The sequence below is a fragment of the Vicugna pacos genome, chromosome 10, assembly GCF_048564905.1.
Source record: "Vicugna pacos chromosome 10, VicPac4, whole genome shotgun sequence".
Lineage (NCBI taxonomy): Eukaryota > Metazoa > Chordata > Mammalia > Artiodactyla > Camelidae > Vicugna > Vicugna pacos.
The window spans coordinates 43,271,337-43,289,558 of record NC_132996.1 but is presented as its reverse complement, the minus strand read 5'-3'; the positions used below and the strand labels follow the sequence as shown (position 1 = coordinate 43,289,558).

Here is an 18,222-nt window from a genome sequence, read left to right as displayed (position 1 = left end):
TCTTCCCCCCTAGTAACTGTAAGTTTGTTTTCTGTGTCTGTGTGTGTGCTCAGAAAAGTTTGAATATTTTTCACACTGAAGCCTCTGCTTTTTCTGCCCAACCTGTTTTCATTGCTACTCAGTGGGGTTTGGGTAAATGCAGATTGTACATAAATAGGATTTTAAAAGCCTATTCAAAAGATGTTCTTATCTAAGTTAATTTCTACGTTAGGGAGAAGTTTACTGAACGAGCTTCAATGTAGGCTAGTAACCTAAAGAGTATCGAGATTCCAACAATATATTTGAAAAAGTCTTTCATGATATTGATGTGGACAAGATGGATATAATCAAAACTTGCCGACTTTAAATCTGAGGGAATTTGTAACTGAATAAACAGTTCTTCCAAAAGACACTGGTAAATAATTATTGATGAACCTTCAGTGTAGTGATGTAGAGCAGTCTTCTCAGCCCTGCTGCAAAATTTTCATCACAAATTTGGAAGATAACATGCTGATCTAGTCAGCAGATGATATAAGGCACTGTGCTTATAAACAACAGAAAAGACCCTTGACAGGATGAAGTGACAGATTGAATTGAAAAAGATGTGCCTTCATATAGACATATTAAAAGTCTATATAGCATAGAATTCACAATTTAATTGCACAGGTACAGAAAAGAAAAAAAATATCTATTAACGCCATACATGAAATAATAATAAAAATGACATTTAAAATCTACAAATGATAAATGCTAGAAAGGTTGTGGAGAAAAAGGAACCCTCCTACACTGTTGGTGGCAATGTAAATTGGAGCAGTGACTATGGAAAACAGTATGGAGGTTCCTTAAGAAATTAAAACTATAGTTACCATATGATCCAGCAACCTCACTCCTGGGTACATATCTGGAGAAAAGTCTAACTCGAAAAGATACACACACCCCAATGTTCACAGCAGCACCATTTACAATAGCCAAGACATGGAAACAACCTAAATGTCCACTGACAGACGACTGAATAAAGCTTATTTATATATATATACAACGTATGTATAATATATATATATATAGAGAGAGAGAGAGAGAGAGAGGAATATTACTCAGCTATAAAAAAACAATGAAATAATGCCATTTGCAGCAACATGGATGGGGATTATCATATTAAGTAAGTTATGTCAGACAGAGAAAGACAAATATTATATGAGATCACTTATATGTGGAATCTAAAAAAAAATGATGCAAATGAACTTATTTATAAGCCAGAAATGACTCACAGATATAGACAACAAACTATGGTTACCAAAGGAGAAAGGGGTGGGCAGGAGGGATAAATCAGGAGTTTGAGATTAACATATACACAGTACTATATATAAAATAGATAAAGATAGCACAGGGAACTATATTCAATATCTTTTAATAACATATCTGAAAAAGAATATATATGTGTGTATATAATGGAATCACTTTGCTATACAACTGAAACTTACACAATATTGTAAAGCAACTATACTTTTGTGACTCCCAGTGTGACTACACCGATTGTACACCCATGAAGTCAGCCCTACATTTGTATCACTTTACAGGGGACCCATTCATATAGAAATCTGCCTCGTTCAGTATGAAAATTCCACCACAAGACACAGAGCCTGGAACAGAAGAGTCATTCAATGGATCTAGGTATTTATAGATTGAAAGAATGACGCAAAAGAAAGAGTGATAAATCTGTCAACATCCTATTTACTAAATAGAAAAATAGCATCTTATCCTGGAAAGGGAACAGTCTTTAATTGTAAGAAAACTTTGCAGTGTTTAAAGAATCTTAGGATCTAAAACAAAAAAAGATTTACTCCCTCAAAGTTATTTTAAAAAGTTATAGGAAAATTCTAAATATATAAACTAGTCAAAATTCTCTCACTTACTTTGGAAAGTAATTTCAAATCTAAAGATAGTTTTATTGAAATCAAAATAAATATATAAAGTTTATTAATGCCCCTAAAGGGATTACACGGCCCATTGGAAACCCAGAAAGCAAACTAACAAAACAGAAAACCTGTGAATAGTGGTATGAGATAGACTAATGTTGATATTCCATTTGTATTTCTTCACAAGTTGTTTCATTTATGTGGTAAAGCTTAAAGGTTAATTTTTAAAGAGCTAGACACTACATTTGTATAATCTTTCAAAAGTAAAATCTAATTATGTAAATGTCAAACATGGCAAGCTTAAAAAAATAATAAATGTGAAAGATAAATTTAAATGCTTCTATAAATTCAGTTGCTAAATTGTCAAGTTTTGAAATACTAAGGATGATAGAAAAGAGCTAAAGAGACACAAACCTGAAAAGACTTCATTTGCAAAAAATGAAAGAAAATGTTTAATATTTCAACTAAGGAAAATTGTGTAGACACTCTATTTGATAAATCTTATCTTGTTTTACAGGATATAGATATATCATCTATTAGTGCAATGCCACTTTAACTGATTTCATCAGTATGTATTTATCAAAATACCAGCAGCAGTGTGGAAACACTTTAACAAGCTAATCTTACTTGCATTATGAAACAGCCGCTGAAGATATAAAACAAAAAATCAGCAAATTTTGCTTAGATGGAAAATGAGGCAAATAATTGAATGTGGGAAAATCTGATTTAAATATTGATTTTGAGTTATTAATGTAATTTATGCCATTACAAGGTTATGCTTAAAGTAATATAACATAATATTTAGTTATTCAGAAATAATTACTATCTTTATTATATATATATTTTTATTGAAGTATAGTCAGTTTACAATGTTGTGTCAATTTCTGGTGTACAGCATAATGTTTCGGTCATACATGAACATATATACATTCATTTTCATATTTTTTCACCATAGGTTACTACAAGATATTGAATATAGTTTCCTGTGCTATACAGTATAAACTTGCTGTTGATCTGTGCTATATATGTTAGTTTGTATCTGCAAATCTCGAACTCCCAGTTTATTCCTTTCTACTCTTTTCCCCCTCTGGTAAACCATAAGTTTGTTTTCTAAGTCTGTTTCTGTTTTGTAAATAAGTTTATTCATCTTTTTTTTTTTTAGAGTCCACATATGAGTGATATCATATAGTATGTTTCTTTTTCTTTCTGGCTTACTTCACTTAGAATGACAGACTCCAGGTCCATTCATGTTGCTGCAAATGGCATTATTTTACTCTTTTTTACAGCCGAATAGTATTCCATTGTATAAATATACCACACCTTCTTATCCAGTCATCTGTTGATGGACATTTATGTTGTTTCCATGTCTTGGCTATTGTAAATAGTGCTGCTGTGAACATTAATGGGGTGCATGTGTCTTTTTGAATTAAGGTTCCCTCTGGATATATGCCCAGGAGTGGAATTGCTAGATCATATGGTAAGTCTATTTTTAGTTTTTTGAAGAATCGCCATACTGTTTTCCATAATGGCTGCACAAAACTACATTCCCACCAACAGTGTAGGAGGCTTCCCTTTTCTCCACAGCCTCTCCAGCACTTAACATTTGTGGACTTTTGAATGATGGCCTTTCTGACTGGTGAGAGATGATACCCATTGTGATTTTGATTTGCATTTCTCTGATAATTAGTGATATTAAGTATTTTTTCATGTGCCTATTGGCCATTTGTATGCCTTCATTAGAGAATTGCTTGTTTAGGTCTTCTGCCCATTTTTGGATTGAGTTGTCTTTTCTTATTAACTTGTAGGAGCTGTTTATATATTCTGGAAATTAAGCCTTTGTCAGTCTCATCTTTTGCAAATATTTTCTTCCATTCTGTAGGTTATCTTTTTATTTTGCTTATGGTTTCCTTTGCAGTGCAAAAGCTTATAAACTTAATTAGGAAATTACTACTATCTTTAATCTAGAATCCTTCGCATATAAGTAAGACAGATTATGGATGGCACACTGAAAAGGGATTCCACAAGCAAGTAAATTAGAGAATCACCGTGTTAGATAAACTCTTCTGAAAGTTCTTAATCACTTTAGCATGTTATAGCTTCTTAATAGGCCTAAAGTAAAGTATTTAACTTTGTTTAACCCAGAATGTCTAAAACTTATTTGAACTCAGTATCCATTTTTAAGTAGGAGGGAAGGGTGGCTTGTTTACTTACTTTGTTTTTCACGTAAAATTATGAACATTTTGAGTGAGTGGTATTTTCCAGAGTTTACTTTGAGAATTTCAGCTCTATACCAGCCAAACGTGAACAAGCAGGAGTTTTCATAATGGATTTCCCAGTTATACCATGTTCACTTTTTGCAAAGGTGATTTTTATGCAAACACACTGTCCAGGTTTGAAAAGCTAATACCCTGGCCCCTTTTACTCTTGGTCACGTCACATATTGAGACTTGTGTCCAGTGCAGGGCATTGGCTGACTGTGGTGTGATACAGGTAATCAACCTGGATAGTGGGAGATTTGCAACCACTCTCAAAGATATACATCTGAAGGACTGCAAAGTGATTTAGGGCATGATGATTGCAGTGGCCCTGACCGATCTGTTGCCTTTAAGCTCTAAACCCACTCTTCCATATAGTACTTTGAGAAGCCAGGGCTGGGACTCTGCATACTTTACTTCTCTTCAGAAATAAAAGAGCCAGAAATTTAGCCAGCTGGAGTCCTTGTGGGTTTAGCTGCTTGGAGGTGCCAAAGGGGAACTGGAAGGTGGTTGGAGAGGAAGCATGGGACTCTATCTATAGTGTTCTTGCTCTCATGACACCATCACAATGACACTTCACCTGGGAGTAGCAATTCACCCCAGCAGCAGTAATTTCCAGTTTCTAAATTCCTTCTCCATGCCCGGGATTGGTTTCATTGCTCTTCCTATACCATACAGGCACGTGGCAGAAAGTAACCCCTCCTAAGAGATCTCTGATTCCTAGTTCTGCAGGATTCCCAGCCCACCCGCATGCAACTTCCCCTGGTACTAATTCAGCTTGGCAGACTTCCCCCTCCTCAGAGGTCTGATCCCTAGCTTGTGGGGCTCCTCCTCCAAGCTCCTAGCTTCTGACAATCTCACCCTCTTCCCCCAGCCTTCTCGTCCTGTAGAGAACAATAGGTTAATTGCATGAGGCTCTTGAGGGCAGAACTAGAACTTGTGGGTTGAAGTAACAGGTTCCTATAACTAGAGACGTCAAAAAATTGAATGGGCTGGAATAAGTTTCCTATCCATAATTCAATCAAAAGAAGGAGGGACTGCCACAAAACTAACATATTGACAGGGGATTTAAAGCATCAGATGGGAGACTAGACTGGATGAGATCTAAGGTACTTATCCATGTGGGTGATTCTACAGTGTAATCCACAGTAGAATATAACTACAACTACCATTATCAAGTAACTACTAGCCAACTGGTACTGGATCCAGTTCCTTCCTTGCTTACTTATTATTTCTAATGCTCATAACAATCCTATGTTGTTAGATATTATCAGCCCCATTTTACAGGTGTGGAAAAAGGAGTTGAGGCTCATGCAAGATCACAGTGTTCAAGTGAAGGCAGGTGAAGGCAGGGTTTGGACTCAGGGATTCCACTGCCTGCTTCCTAAGAAGTCTCAGACATGCAACCCTGAAGCATTCTTTTATGGAAGCCACATGGTGCCTGAATCATCTAACTATCGTTTTATTTCAATTTTTGCCCTTCTGTTCTTTTTGTTTCCTTACAGAGTAAGAGAGGGAAAAGGCAATGAGAAGTGATAAGTAAAGAGTGATAACAATTTGACAGTAGTCATTTATTCCTCAAACCCATGGTACTGTTCCATGCCCCCTGCCCTTTTGACATGCTGCTGCTTCCATCAGGAATGCTTTTTCTGACTTTGGTTTCCCAATGAACTCCCATACATTCTTTAAAGTCCAGCTCAGACACTTCCAGATCCACCTCCAGGTTCTGTCTTTATCCTATTTTTTAATTCTAATCCTACTCTAAAGATATTATACAAACTACAGGTGGTTCTAGGTGAATCTACCTGTGGAAGTATCATTCCGGCAGGGCAGAGGCAGATCAGAAAGTTGGAAGAATGAAATGAATGAGAGTGGCCAGTCTGGTTACTCCACTGGAAAGACTTCTTGGCATTCTTCTTGAAGGCTTCACCTTCAAACAGAATTTGAAGCTCTTATGTTTCTGCATAACATACATCGTTATTCCAGCTCACAACACACCGTTCTATTATTTTTTTAATTGTTGCTAGTTTATCTGACTTCTTTGACTCCTCTTTGTATTCCTAGGACCTAACCAAATATAAAATAATAAAATTTCAAAATACACATTCTTGAGGTAGCATGGTGTATTGGAGGAAATGTAGGATTTCAAATCAATTTCTGGATTGTGATCATGAGCAAGATTACATGAGTTTTCTAAGTTGTATTTTTCCCACAGAGGAGAGTTTCAAGAAGGGAGTGGTCAATGGTTTGGAGTGCTACTGGAGGGCAAGATTATTTAATCTTCCTAAGCCTAACTCTCTCAAGAGATCTCTCTGCAGTTTCTAACACTTTGCAAAAGTCACCTAGTAAAAAGTATCCATTGACTTCAGCAGGAAGATCGTTACTGATCATTTTGAAATAGGTATCAATGTAGTAGTAAGAGTCAAAGCAGGTCTCTGAGCCAAATATTACACTGGATGTAAAGAAGAGGAGATGGGAATTACAGTCAACTCTCCTGGATATTTACTGTAAATACAGAGGATGGGCAACAGTTATAATTAGTTGTTCTTCAAAGGGTTTTGGTTTATTATAAGAGGGGAAGAGTTGAACATATAGTATTTAAATATGTAAGGAAAGAGGCAATATAACGAGGGTAACAAGGCAAGGGAATGTTTTATAGAGCAAGATCTCTGAGGAGGCTTCTGGGAGGGAAATGTCATGGGAACAGAAATGGAGAGATTTACTCGAGACAGACGAGGGGCAACGACTTTTTTCAGTTTCAACAGGATTACAAGACAAAGAATAACGTGGATACAATGAAGGTTTTAGGCTTACAGGTGGCAAGGAATTGAGGAAGCTTCATTCTGGGCTTTTAAAAGCAGTTGGTGGCATAGCACAGTGTTAAAGAGTACAGGCTTTGGAGACAGATTTTGTGGATTTAAATCCCAACTCACCCTCCAATTGTATACCCTTGGGCAAGTTATTTAACATACTAATACCTTGTTCCCTAGGTGATGATAATCAGTCACCCTGTCGGTGTTTTGTAAGGAGTTACTGAGTTAATACGTATAAATTCATCTAATAGTGCTGAGCAGAGGTGTTGGCCATTATCAGTGCGTGAAACAAGAGTTGTTCTACCTCTGCGGAAAGTGACTGGGAAGTGGTGGGTCTGGAGATTTTAACCGAAGGAAGACAGTTTGAGGGGGATGGTGCTGAGAACAAAAAAGAAAGAGCTAGTGCAACATAAAAGAAGCGGTAAGCAGTGGGGACAACCAAGTTTAAGCTGGACATCATGAATACGTTCGGCAGTCATTTTCCAGATCCAAGGTAGCTGGAAGGATCCAAATTGAAGTTTGAAGTAAGAACAATGAGGTGATGGAATTGAGAACCCTGACGATAGACTGGCGTGAGGGACCATGGAATTAAGTTGGATGTGTTAAGAAGTGAAGGAGCTCCCTGGAGAGAGAGTAGAGAGATGAAGACTGGAAAGGGTGGAAAATTGGTCTGAGCAAAAGAGTGGGAAGGACAGCGCGTGGTGGTAACCTGACATCCCTAATTCCACAGACGCTCTCGCGGCAGCTGGGGACTTCACCTTCCCTGTATTGGGATTGGAAGGCCTCTAAGGGAAAGGGCGGGGCCGGGATAAAGAGAATTGTGATGGGACCGGGTGGGGCTCCCGGGCTGTAGGTGGCGGGGCCTGCAAGGACTTGGTGGGGTCCCGCAGAGGGCGCCGGGGCGCAGCGAAGCTCTGCAGCATGTGCCTGTTCTGTAGGGAGGACGACGCTGCCCAAGTCAATCCGGTGAGTGCTCCCGGGCTGGCGACCCCCGCCTCGGCGGCCCTGGTCCCGGCCTCGTCCTCGGAGGCCACCACGGACACTCGTGCTTCCGACCGTTGCGCCAGGATTGATGCTTTGGGGCTGGGAAATCCCTGGTGAAGGAGGAAGACTAGATCCTGGGCTGCAGAGCCCACTGAGATGAGAAAAAGCCCCACCTCGCGCCTGCTAGGGGCCAGGCACGTACAATCAGCGGTTTGTTGAATGACTCATTAACCCACCCGCCCTAGAGGTGGAATGGGGGTCCCAGAGATGGGGGCAAAATTTTTCAGATATTCATATGGGGAAGAGATTGCTTTGGGGTCTTTGGGTTAAACAACTGGATCAAAATGAGAAGAAGGGGAGGTATTTAAGGTACAATTTAGAAATCAGAAGGAGTGGAAATCCCATACATTTAACAAGCAAGTTCCCAGTGCCTCAGAAAACCACACCACCTGATGGGGTTCCTCCATCACCCCAGCTTCCCCTGGCTTTAGAAGCCAGATTAATGTCCAGTTCCTTAAGTGAAGAGCAGCGTGGCACCACTGAAATCAATACCAACAGAAACATACATTTCTGGATTTCTGGTGCCCCCTTTCCTTCCAGAATAAATCCCAGTAGTCTACATATTCAGGTAATGCGGTTCACAGCGGGTTCTTTTTGCTCATAATACTATCCCGTCTTCCATCCCAATTTTTACCTTGATGTTCTTGTTCAGATCCTGCCTCTTGCAGCTGAGATAATAGGCATTTCATTACATAAACAGAAAACAGTAACACAGGCCGCCTATTATACTAGCTGATTTTTCAGTTTGCTCATAACTTGTATTTTTAAATTTTACCTATTATGTAGGAAGGCCCAAGACAGCATCATCCTTCAGAGGTGACTGCGAGGCAGGTAATGTTTAAATAAATACTAAATAGTTCTGGTTATCTCAAAAGTGTGACTATGACTCTCTCTTGTTCCTTTACGTGTGGTGGTCCCTAATATGACAGAAGTTTTGTTAGCTAGACATCTCTGTGTTATCTTTCTTGGGACTCTGGGATCTTATGACTACTATCAGAATGAGTCTTAACTAGGGTAACCTAAAAGGATTATATTCTCCTTTCTTAATGTAATATTTGACACATACACAAGGATATATATAGCATATATAATTTGTAAAGCAGTATAATAAAATATACTTCCAGTTTAAGAAACATGAGTAACCTTGAACTCCTCTAGGAGCTCCTTTCCTACTGTACCTCCCTACTTCTCTCCCAGAGGCAACCACTACCCTGAATTTTATTTTTATCAATCTAATATTTTCTTTCATAGATCATCATATATATGCTTCTAAAAGTATATTGTTTAGTTTTCTTGGATTTGTTTCTTTGTGAACATAGGCTCACACAAAATCCATTGTATGATTTAGTCTTTCTTCTTAGCACTGTTTACTAAAATTTGTCCTTATTGTTGTATAAGGTCATAATTCCTTTGTTTTCACTGCTATTTCCTATTTCATCATGGCACATATCTGTTGATGGACATTGGGTTGTTTCCACGTTTTCCTATAATAAAGTGCTACAGTAAACCTTCTAGGACTTGTCTTTTTTGCCCATGAACAAGGGTTTCACTTGATAATTTAGGGAAGAATAAAATGGCTGGATCCTAGGGAAAACAATTTTTTCCTTATTGTAGGGCAATGCCGTATTGTTTTCAAAGCAATTGTACCAATTGAACTCACACTGGCAGTGGAAAATGGTCCTATTATTCCTGTCCTTTCTACCTTACTATTCCATTCCCTTCTCTTCAAAGCATTCTAGTTTGATCCCCTAGGTCTTTGCTACTTAACAAATGCTCTACAATGGGGACATAAAAATCTGTGTGACATGCAGCATTTAAGAGAACTAAAGAATGTGCATGGATTTTATTTTCTTATTTCTGTGAAGAAAATCCCTTTGGGGTTTTAAAGTGAGCATTACTTTTAAAGTAAAAGTAGACACATATATCCAGGTGTCTTAGAGCTATCTAATTGTGCACAGGTAGTGAAGAGGAAATCAAGGGTAAATAGTTTCATTTGAAAACTCTGCTGAGGCTCCTAAGTGTTTTCCTTCATCTGGAAACCACACATTCGAAAAAGGCTTTTCCCCTACTTCTATGTAGCCCTGTAAGCAATAATCAGTGATTGTATTTAGCTTTTTTTATTGAAACAAACTAAACATATTTTCAGCATGCTATGTTGTCAAGTTGTAAAAAGTTTTCTTTCCTTTTAATTTTCCAAAAGTCCGCAGATAAACGTATTGAGCATATGAAAAACCTAAGGAAAGAGAAGAGGAAACTTAGTAAACGGTTTGCAAGGCCTGTTCCTGTTCCAGAACCAGGACTCCTAGTAAGTGTCGAGACTTCACTGAAATCAGCAGATCTTTAAATGCAAAATTCATCCTTGTTTTCAATTTATGTAATACTCTAAAATTTGTTTCCCCTTTCCTTTGAAAAATGTGTAATTGCAGGAAGTTATCTTAAAACCCAAATAAAATTCTCATCTGTTACTTAAATGTCCTTTGTAGTTGCCTCTTGGAGATGCTGTGGTTTAAAGGAAAGAGTGTTGGGACAAATTTCACTTTGCTATGGTATGCAATTCTTTATATACATTGTCAGACCAATTTGCTCACTATTTTGTTGAGTATTTTTGTATCTATGCTCTGAGAGATAATAGTCTCTTATCTCCTCTCTTGTGGCTGGGTATTAGGGTAATGCTGGCCTCATAGAATAAGTTAAAGATTTTTCTCTGTACTTCTATTTTTTGCAAGAGATTGTAGAAAATTAGTGTAATTTCTTTTTTAGGTGTTTGGTAGAATTCACCAGTGAACCCATCTGGGCCTGGTGCTTTCTGTTTTGGTAAGTTACTAATTATTGATAGAATTTTTTTTACACTTTTTAATTGTCCCATAGTTCTTGGATATTCTATTGCTTTTTTTTCAGACTTCTTTTTTCTTTTTAGTTTGGACAGCTTCTATTGATGTACTGTTAAGCTCTCTGATTATTGTTTCTACCATGTCCAGTCTATTGATGGCATTCTTAGTGTATGCTACAATGTTTGAGATTTCTAGCATTTGCTTTTGATTCCTACAGTTTCCATTTCTCCTTAGGTTACCCATCTGTTCTTGCATCTTGTCCACTTTTTCCACTAAAACTCTTACTATATTAATCATAATTATTTTAAATTCTCAGTCTGACCAAAATTTCTGCCGTATCTGAGTCTGGATCTGATGCTTGCTTTGTCTCTTCAGGCTGCTTTATTGTTTGTTTTGTTTTGTTGCTTTTTAGCAGATCTTATAATCTTTTGTTGAGAGTCAGATATGATGTACTGAGTAACAGAAACTGAGAGAGATAGGCCTCTAGGTTTTATGTTTATCTGGCTAGGATTTAGGCTATGTTTTCTGTTTGCTGTGGTGTCAGGCAAGAAGTTACTCTCATGTCCTTATTTTTGTCTTTCCTCTTAGATTTGTGTCCCCCTAGAGACTCTTTCTTAAATAGGGTCCAAGGCTTGCAGTTCTTTAAGTTGGATTCCCCTGATGTCATATAGGAGCCTCACTGATCTGGTGGTAAGAAGGCACATTATAGTCCTATGATTAGGTCTGTCATTTAATAAGTCTGTGTCTCTGGGATGTGACTTTCTTAACAACGACTTGGCCACCATTCCCATAAGTGAGAAAGAAGGCTATAGGGATCTGGAATTGAGTATTTTCCTTCCCCCATGTAGAATGGTCTAGATTTGGACATTTCCCTCCCTCTAGGTCAGTAAGGGTTTGATAAAACCCAAACTGGTTAGGTCCTGATAAAACAGTTTCCTTCAGGGACATGCCCTATTGAGGAGAACAGAGAGCTCTAGGAATTTCAGAATCATTGCTTTTCCCCTCCTACTGCTGGAAGCAAAAGGAGATTTTTCTCTAATCTTCACTCAAGGGAATATTAGGGCTTCCGTAAGGCTTGCTGCCAGCCTTGAGCGTTTACACTTTCAAGCTAATCCATGCTGAGCCTCAGCAATTCATCCTTTAAAATGTAAGCGTTCCTCCTCATAGCATTGTCTCTTCAGTTTTTGGCAAGGTAGTTTGCCCTGTGACCTCAGTTCTCCGATGGATCTAAGGAGAGTTGTTGATTTTCACTTTATTCAGCATTTTTCTCGTTGTAAGGATGGTAGTGATGATTTCTAAACTCTTTACATGTCAGATTGAAAACCCCTGCTTATATTTCTTTGGTCAAAACTGAGTCACTGGCCACTCTTAGCTATAAGTATGTTTGAAGTGGTTAAAAAATGAAGTGGCTTCCTTGCTGCTTTGAAAAGAATTGAAGTCCTGTTAGTCTGAAAGAAAGTATCTTCCTTTCCTTTTCAGGCTGTGGTGATCCTCCTGTAACATCTCCTCCTCACGTTTCTGGGGGAAAAAAACACAAACAATGAGAAAAAGTTAAGCCCATTAGCTTTGTTTTCCATTTGTCTTTGCATAATCCAGGGAGTTTACATGTTGCCACATAGAAACCCAGGCTCCTCTACATTACAGCGTTATTGTACTGTCTTAAGTATCTACAGCACCCCTCCCTTGCTCTGATGCACTAGTGTTTGTAATCCCACCCCCACGATCCTGGTCTCCCTGATGTGCATTAGAATATGCCTGCACAGTACATTTTACATTTATGCAGTTAACCTTTAGCAAAACTCTCAACAGATGCATATAATATGTTGTCTCCATCAGTTACAGACCGTAAGACTTGGAAAGAAAATCCTTATGTTTAACCTCTCTGTCACATCTGTTATGTTTAGAAATGCCTTTACCCTTTCTCCAAATTGTTATTTTTGGTTTCTACAAATTCTCCCTGCTTGTAGTGTTTGTTGCCTGACTAATAGAAAAAAAAGTTTATATTGCATTGATCCCCACATATGATTTATTTTATAACAGTGCTTCTCATATCTGGCTTCTATCTGAATGTGACCTTGCTTTAATTTAGAAGAGCATTTCTTGATCTTCATACAAGTCTTTGTGTACAAGAAAGGCTTCTACCTCTAAGACCTTTCCCAGAAAACTTACAGTTTGTATAAACTTTTCCTTCTGTATATTTCAATTGGATTTATTGTTCTTTGTGTATTTTCATCTCTTCTAGTGGACATAAAGCTGGAGTCTGTATGGAAGAAATCATGCCAGACCAAAATATGCAGAGTTCTAACATCGAGTGGCATTTTGTGATCTGACTTCATTTTACAAATAAAGGCAGAGCTCTGCCATTTCAGCAAAATAAACACAGTGCAACTATTTAACACCCAAGCCACAGGATCTAGAATTTTATTAAATACCATATCTTACTACCGCTTTCTTTTCTGTGGTGATTTGAGGTCTGCTTTCAACAAATAACAATATTCATAGGCCTTAGAAAATGATACACTCATGTTTAAATTTTTTCAGTTGGACTTATGACTTATTTAGAGGTTTAGAATTATTATGCTTTCATAATAGAGGGGAAGAGATTTCTTCTGTATATTTATACTGACTTGTGTTTAAACAAAATGTTTAGAATCTTTAAACAGTCTTGGGGGAGAGTTTTGTTTTGTTTTGTGTTTTATTGAAGTATAGTTGATTAACAATATTAGTTTCAGGTTTACAATGCAGTGATTCAATATCTTCATAGAAATTTGAACTCCATTTATAGTTATTATAAAGTATTGGCTGTATTTGCTATACTGTACACACATCCCTGCATCTTATTTATTTTATACCTCATTGTTTGTACCTAGAAAAGAAATGATAATCATGTCTGTTTCTGTGAAAACTTGCTTAATTATATAAGTATTTTCTAACATGCTAGTGGAATTATCACAGTCATTTTCTGGATTAAAGAATAACCAACTATTGAATTTATAAAAACATTATACTCAGTGACTTATTTGCAGTCTCCAAAATAGAATTTACAGTGAAGTACAGGGAATTCTGCTTCTGGGCACAATGGAAGTACCAGAATTATGCTCCCACTGTAAGCAGCTAGGAAACAGGACACAATATTAAAAACAGTGATTTTCAGAGTGTACACAAAAGTCAAAAAAGGGCTGTGATCCTTAAGAGAAGGGAAACAAGGTGAACCTTGTTACTGCCTAGAGGAGCTTTCCAGATCTTCATGCAGGAAGAGGATCACAAGCAGAGCACAGCAGTTTTCCTGAGGTGAGGATCAGAGATAAGAATTCAGGGAGTCTGGTAATTACTGAAAACTTCCCTCACTTGAGAACAGTCACCCAAGTCCAGGAAGCGCAGAGAGTTCCACACAGGATCAGCCCAAAGAGGAACACACCAAGGCACATACTAATCAAATTGACAAAAATTAAGAATAAGGAGAAAATATTAAAATCAGTAAGAAGAAAGCAACAAATAACATACAAGGGAACTCCTATAAGGTTATCAGCTGATTTTTCAGCAGAAACTCTACAGGCCAGAAGGGAGTGGCATGATATATTTAAAGTGATGAAAGGAGAAAATTTACAACCAAGAATACTCTATCCAGCAAGGCTCTTGTTCTGATTTGATGGAGAAATCAAAAGCTTCACAGATAAACAAAAGCTAAAAAAATTTAGTACCACCAAACCAGCTTTACAACAAATGTTAAAGCAACTTCTCTAGTCATCAAACCACAAGAAAAGAGACACATGCACTACAGACAAGAGCCAAGACATGGAAGTAACCTAAATGTCCACTGATGGATGACCAGATAAAGAAGTCATGGTGTATATGTATACAATGGAATACTACTCAGCCATAAAAATAATGCCATTTGAAGCAATATGGCTGGACCTGAAGATATTCATACTAAGTAAAGTAAGCCAGAAAGAGAAAGAAAAATACCATATGATAATCATTTATATGTGGAATCTGAAAAAAAAAAAAAGAAAGGACACAAATGAACTTATTTACAAAACAGAGATAGACTCACAGACATAGAAAACAAGCATGGTTATGGGGGGGTGGGAGAGTGATAAATTGGAAGTTTGGGATTTGCAGATACTAACTACTACATATAAAATAGATAAGCAACAAGGACCTACTGTATAGCACAGGGAACTATATTCAATATCTTGCAGTAGCCTCTAATGAGAAAGAATATGAAAAGGAATGTATATATGTATAAGTGAATCACTATGCTGTACAACAGAAACTGATACAACATGGTTAATCAACTATACTTCAATTTAATTAATTAATTATTAAAAAAAAAAAGAATTCAGGGAGTCTAGGGTAACTGGAACTTGTGGGGCAGGATTTCAGAAAGTATGAAACCATTCAAGCACTTTGTAGATCTGCATTATGGCTTGCATTTAGTCTTTATTGAATGCTAAGCTGTGTGCATAGGGTGAACTCAACAAGGTCAGATCTTTTACTTGAGGCAAAGAGAAAAAGACTGGGAAAATGACTAGCTCCTCATTGATCTGTGAGACAACATTACATGGTCTAACACATAAATAATTGGGAATGTCTGAGTGGGGAAGGATAGAAGTGAAAAAAAAAAATTCTCAATGTGTTTCAGAATTTTATGAAAACTAACCCCACAGATCCCAAGTTTAATGAACACCAAGCAAGACACAGCCCAAATCTTACCAAATTAACTTACAATTGAATTGCTGAAAAATATAGAAAAGAGAAAACAACAGGGAAGAGTGCACATTAAATATTGAGATAAAGCATAAGAAAACCACAAATGTTATTAGAATTTATGTAAGCCAAAATGGCATCTTTATAGAACTGATTTAAAAAAATTTAAAAAACAACCGTGTCAATGTTAAGTTTTATTTGAAGCAAAAATATCCTTCAAAACTGAAAGCAAAGTGCAAATTTTTTTCCCATAGAAGAAGATCCAAAAAATATTTATCACTAGCAGACTTACAGAAGAAAGTTCTTTGGGTGGAAGAAAAATTACCAGACAGACCTTGCATCCTGGAAAAAAAGAGCTCTGAAAATGATGCATATATGAATGAATATAAAACCCCTAAAATTGTTTTAAAATAATTGACTTTCAAGAAAAATTAATGTATTATGGTATTAATAACATGCAGCGGTAAAATGCACAATAACAACAATAAAAAAAGGAATGAAGTAGCTGCAGTTTTCCTCCTACACCTTTGAGAGACAAATGTTCTACCTGGTCTTCTTCGGGTACTCTAATGTCAAGCATCTTTTCTAAAATGCAAATTTCAGGAAGGTAACTTTTACTGAAAAAACAAAAAGGGGGACGTTTCAAGGACAAATACAAACTTTAAGTGTCTTATCTATAAATATTAGAAAGGGTTTCTCCCTCTAAAGAGGTGACGTTGATTTGTTCCATCTGCTAGAAACTCAGTTTGAATCCAGCCTCTTCTGATGGGTTTTATATTATTGTAACTGATTCATGGCTGAATTTTTTAATGGAAATGACGGGATGTCTGTTTGTGTCTGTGTGTTGTAGAGATGTGGTATTGCCAAAATTTGTAAAAGAGCTCTATTCAGTTGGCTTAAAGGAAATTAAGTGTTCATATAAAGACTTAGAAATATTTAAAAAACTATGCTAAATGAATTTCAGATCACATGATCTAGGACTAGTAGATTAGATGAAACAGATTTCACTTTAATGAATGAAAACAAGTTTAAGTTTAATTAACACAGACATGTCATTAGGGTAGTCAACATTAAGTATAATACTTTTATTGTACCTAGGTTTGCTAGAAATCAAATGAGATCTTATTATTCCTGTTACAAAATTTGTCAGCAAGAAAAATAACTTGATATGATGAAACTTTTAAGTAAATTAAATGTAAATGAGACAAAAGTTTTAGGTGAACTAATTAGGAATAATTACATTTTGGATATGTCTATCTAAAAATAGTTTCTCCAGATTGTTTTGTAACTTGAAACTTGTAAATGAAGGGAATTCATTGACTATCCAGACCATTTCCAAATAAGATCCTGGAACATTAATTATTGACATATGCTTTCTTTTACAGAGAAACTAAAGACATTTAAGACTATTAATAAGTATGTTTGGTGCCACACTGAGGCATTTTCTTTAAGGAAGCATCTGTTTTTAGAAATTACAAATAGTATTTATAAATTTGCCTATGTATGATGGGGAGGGGTATAGCTCACTAGTAGAGTGCCTGCTAGCATGCACAAAGTCCTGGGTTCAATCCCCAATACCTCCATTAAAAAATAATAAATGAAAAAGAATATAAAAACAAATATATGTATGTATATGCATGACTGGGACATTGTGCAGTACACCAGAAATGGACACATTGTAATTGACTGTACCTCAATTTAAAAAAATTTTTTAAATCTAATAAATAAATAAATAAACCTAATTACCCTCAAAATAAACTTGCCTATCTACAAAATGATAATGTGAAATTTCATAATTGCTTACTTCTTAGTTTTCACTAGAAACTAAGGTTTTTAAGGTTAAGAGTTATAATTAAAATGTGTAATTAAAACTACTAAAAATTAACAAGAAAAACATCTTTGTCTGCAAAGAAAAAGAAGGCATGAGGATGGAAATGCATTTTGTTAAGGGAAAGGAATTTTGTCCTAAAGCTGGTTATTTCTACCTGGGAAAGAAAATAAGGGACAAATTAATATGGATATAGAAGGTTGTAGAAGGTTGTGAGAAAAAAAATCTTTAGAAAGGTCTACGTGTGGTCAGGACTGATAAAGATTAGAATTAATTTAACTGAGTAAATGAACTTTAATACTAAAGGTAAAGTGGTTCAATGCCTGAATTTGGTTTTCTCTCTGTTAACTATTTTCTTAAGATAGTTATTGGTTTTTGATAACTGATTATAAAGTTTCTTTACCTTTATTTGGTAAGCTGTTACAACTTTCAGTATTTGCTTTTGAAATCTTTTATTGTCACTTTGGTTAAGTGAGTAAGTATAGTTTCACAATGACAGAAGCATCTGAGAGAGACTTATTAAACTAGGCTTATTTTGTATGTTAAATTACATGGGAAGCATTGTCAAAGGAGTGGTGATAAAACTTCTTAGATTATATTATGAATGTTATTAATACAGAAATTCTAGAAATTATATGGAATTCCTAAAAAACCTGATACACCCTAGTAACATATTATCAGTCATAAGTCTAGTAATTATCTTAAACTGCTGTATGTCACAGCAGTATCCACGTATCTTTGTCAATTGCGTTGCAGTCAGATTTTCAACTGTGCCTTTTAAATTCTTTTGTCATTTATAGACAGTCATTGTTTTACTCTGATGCTTTTGCAAAAAACACTTCATCT

General features: G+C 36.3%; 1 protein-coding gene across 3 annotated transcripts; it reads left to right on the top strand.

Moving 5' to 3' along the window:
• Positions 1-7,527: 7,527 nt before the first annotated feature.
• On the top strand, positions 7,528-13,279 carry CCDC179 (coiled-coil domain containing 179). 3 transcript variants are annotated; one of them, XM_072969681.1, is made up of 5 exons: positions 7,528-7,667; positions 7,854-7,929; positions 8,794-8,838; positions 10,208-10,312; positions 10,491-10,553. In XM_072969681.1, the coding sequence occupies exons 2-5, from the start codon at positions 7,885-7,887 to the stop codon at positions 10,515-10,517; spliced, it is 222 nt and encodes a 73-aa protein (XP_072825782.1). In that variant the 5' UTR covers positions 7,528-7,667; positions 7,854-7,884; the 3' UTR covers positions 10,518-10,553. The 3 variants fall into 3 exon arrangements, with proteins under 3 accessions (XP_072825782.1, XP_072825781.1, XP_072825783.1); XM_072969680.1 differs by having other exon boundaries at positions 7,528-7,929; XM_072969682.1 differs by lacking the exon at positions 10,491-10,553 and adding an exon at positions 13,081-13,279 and having other exon boundaries at positions 7,532-7,929.
• The last annotated feature ends 4,943 nt before the right edge of the window (positions 13,280-18,222 follow it).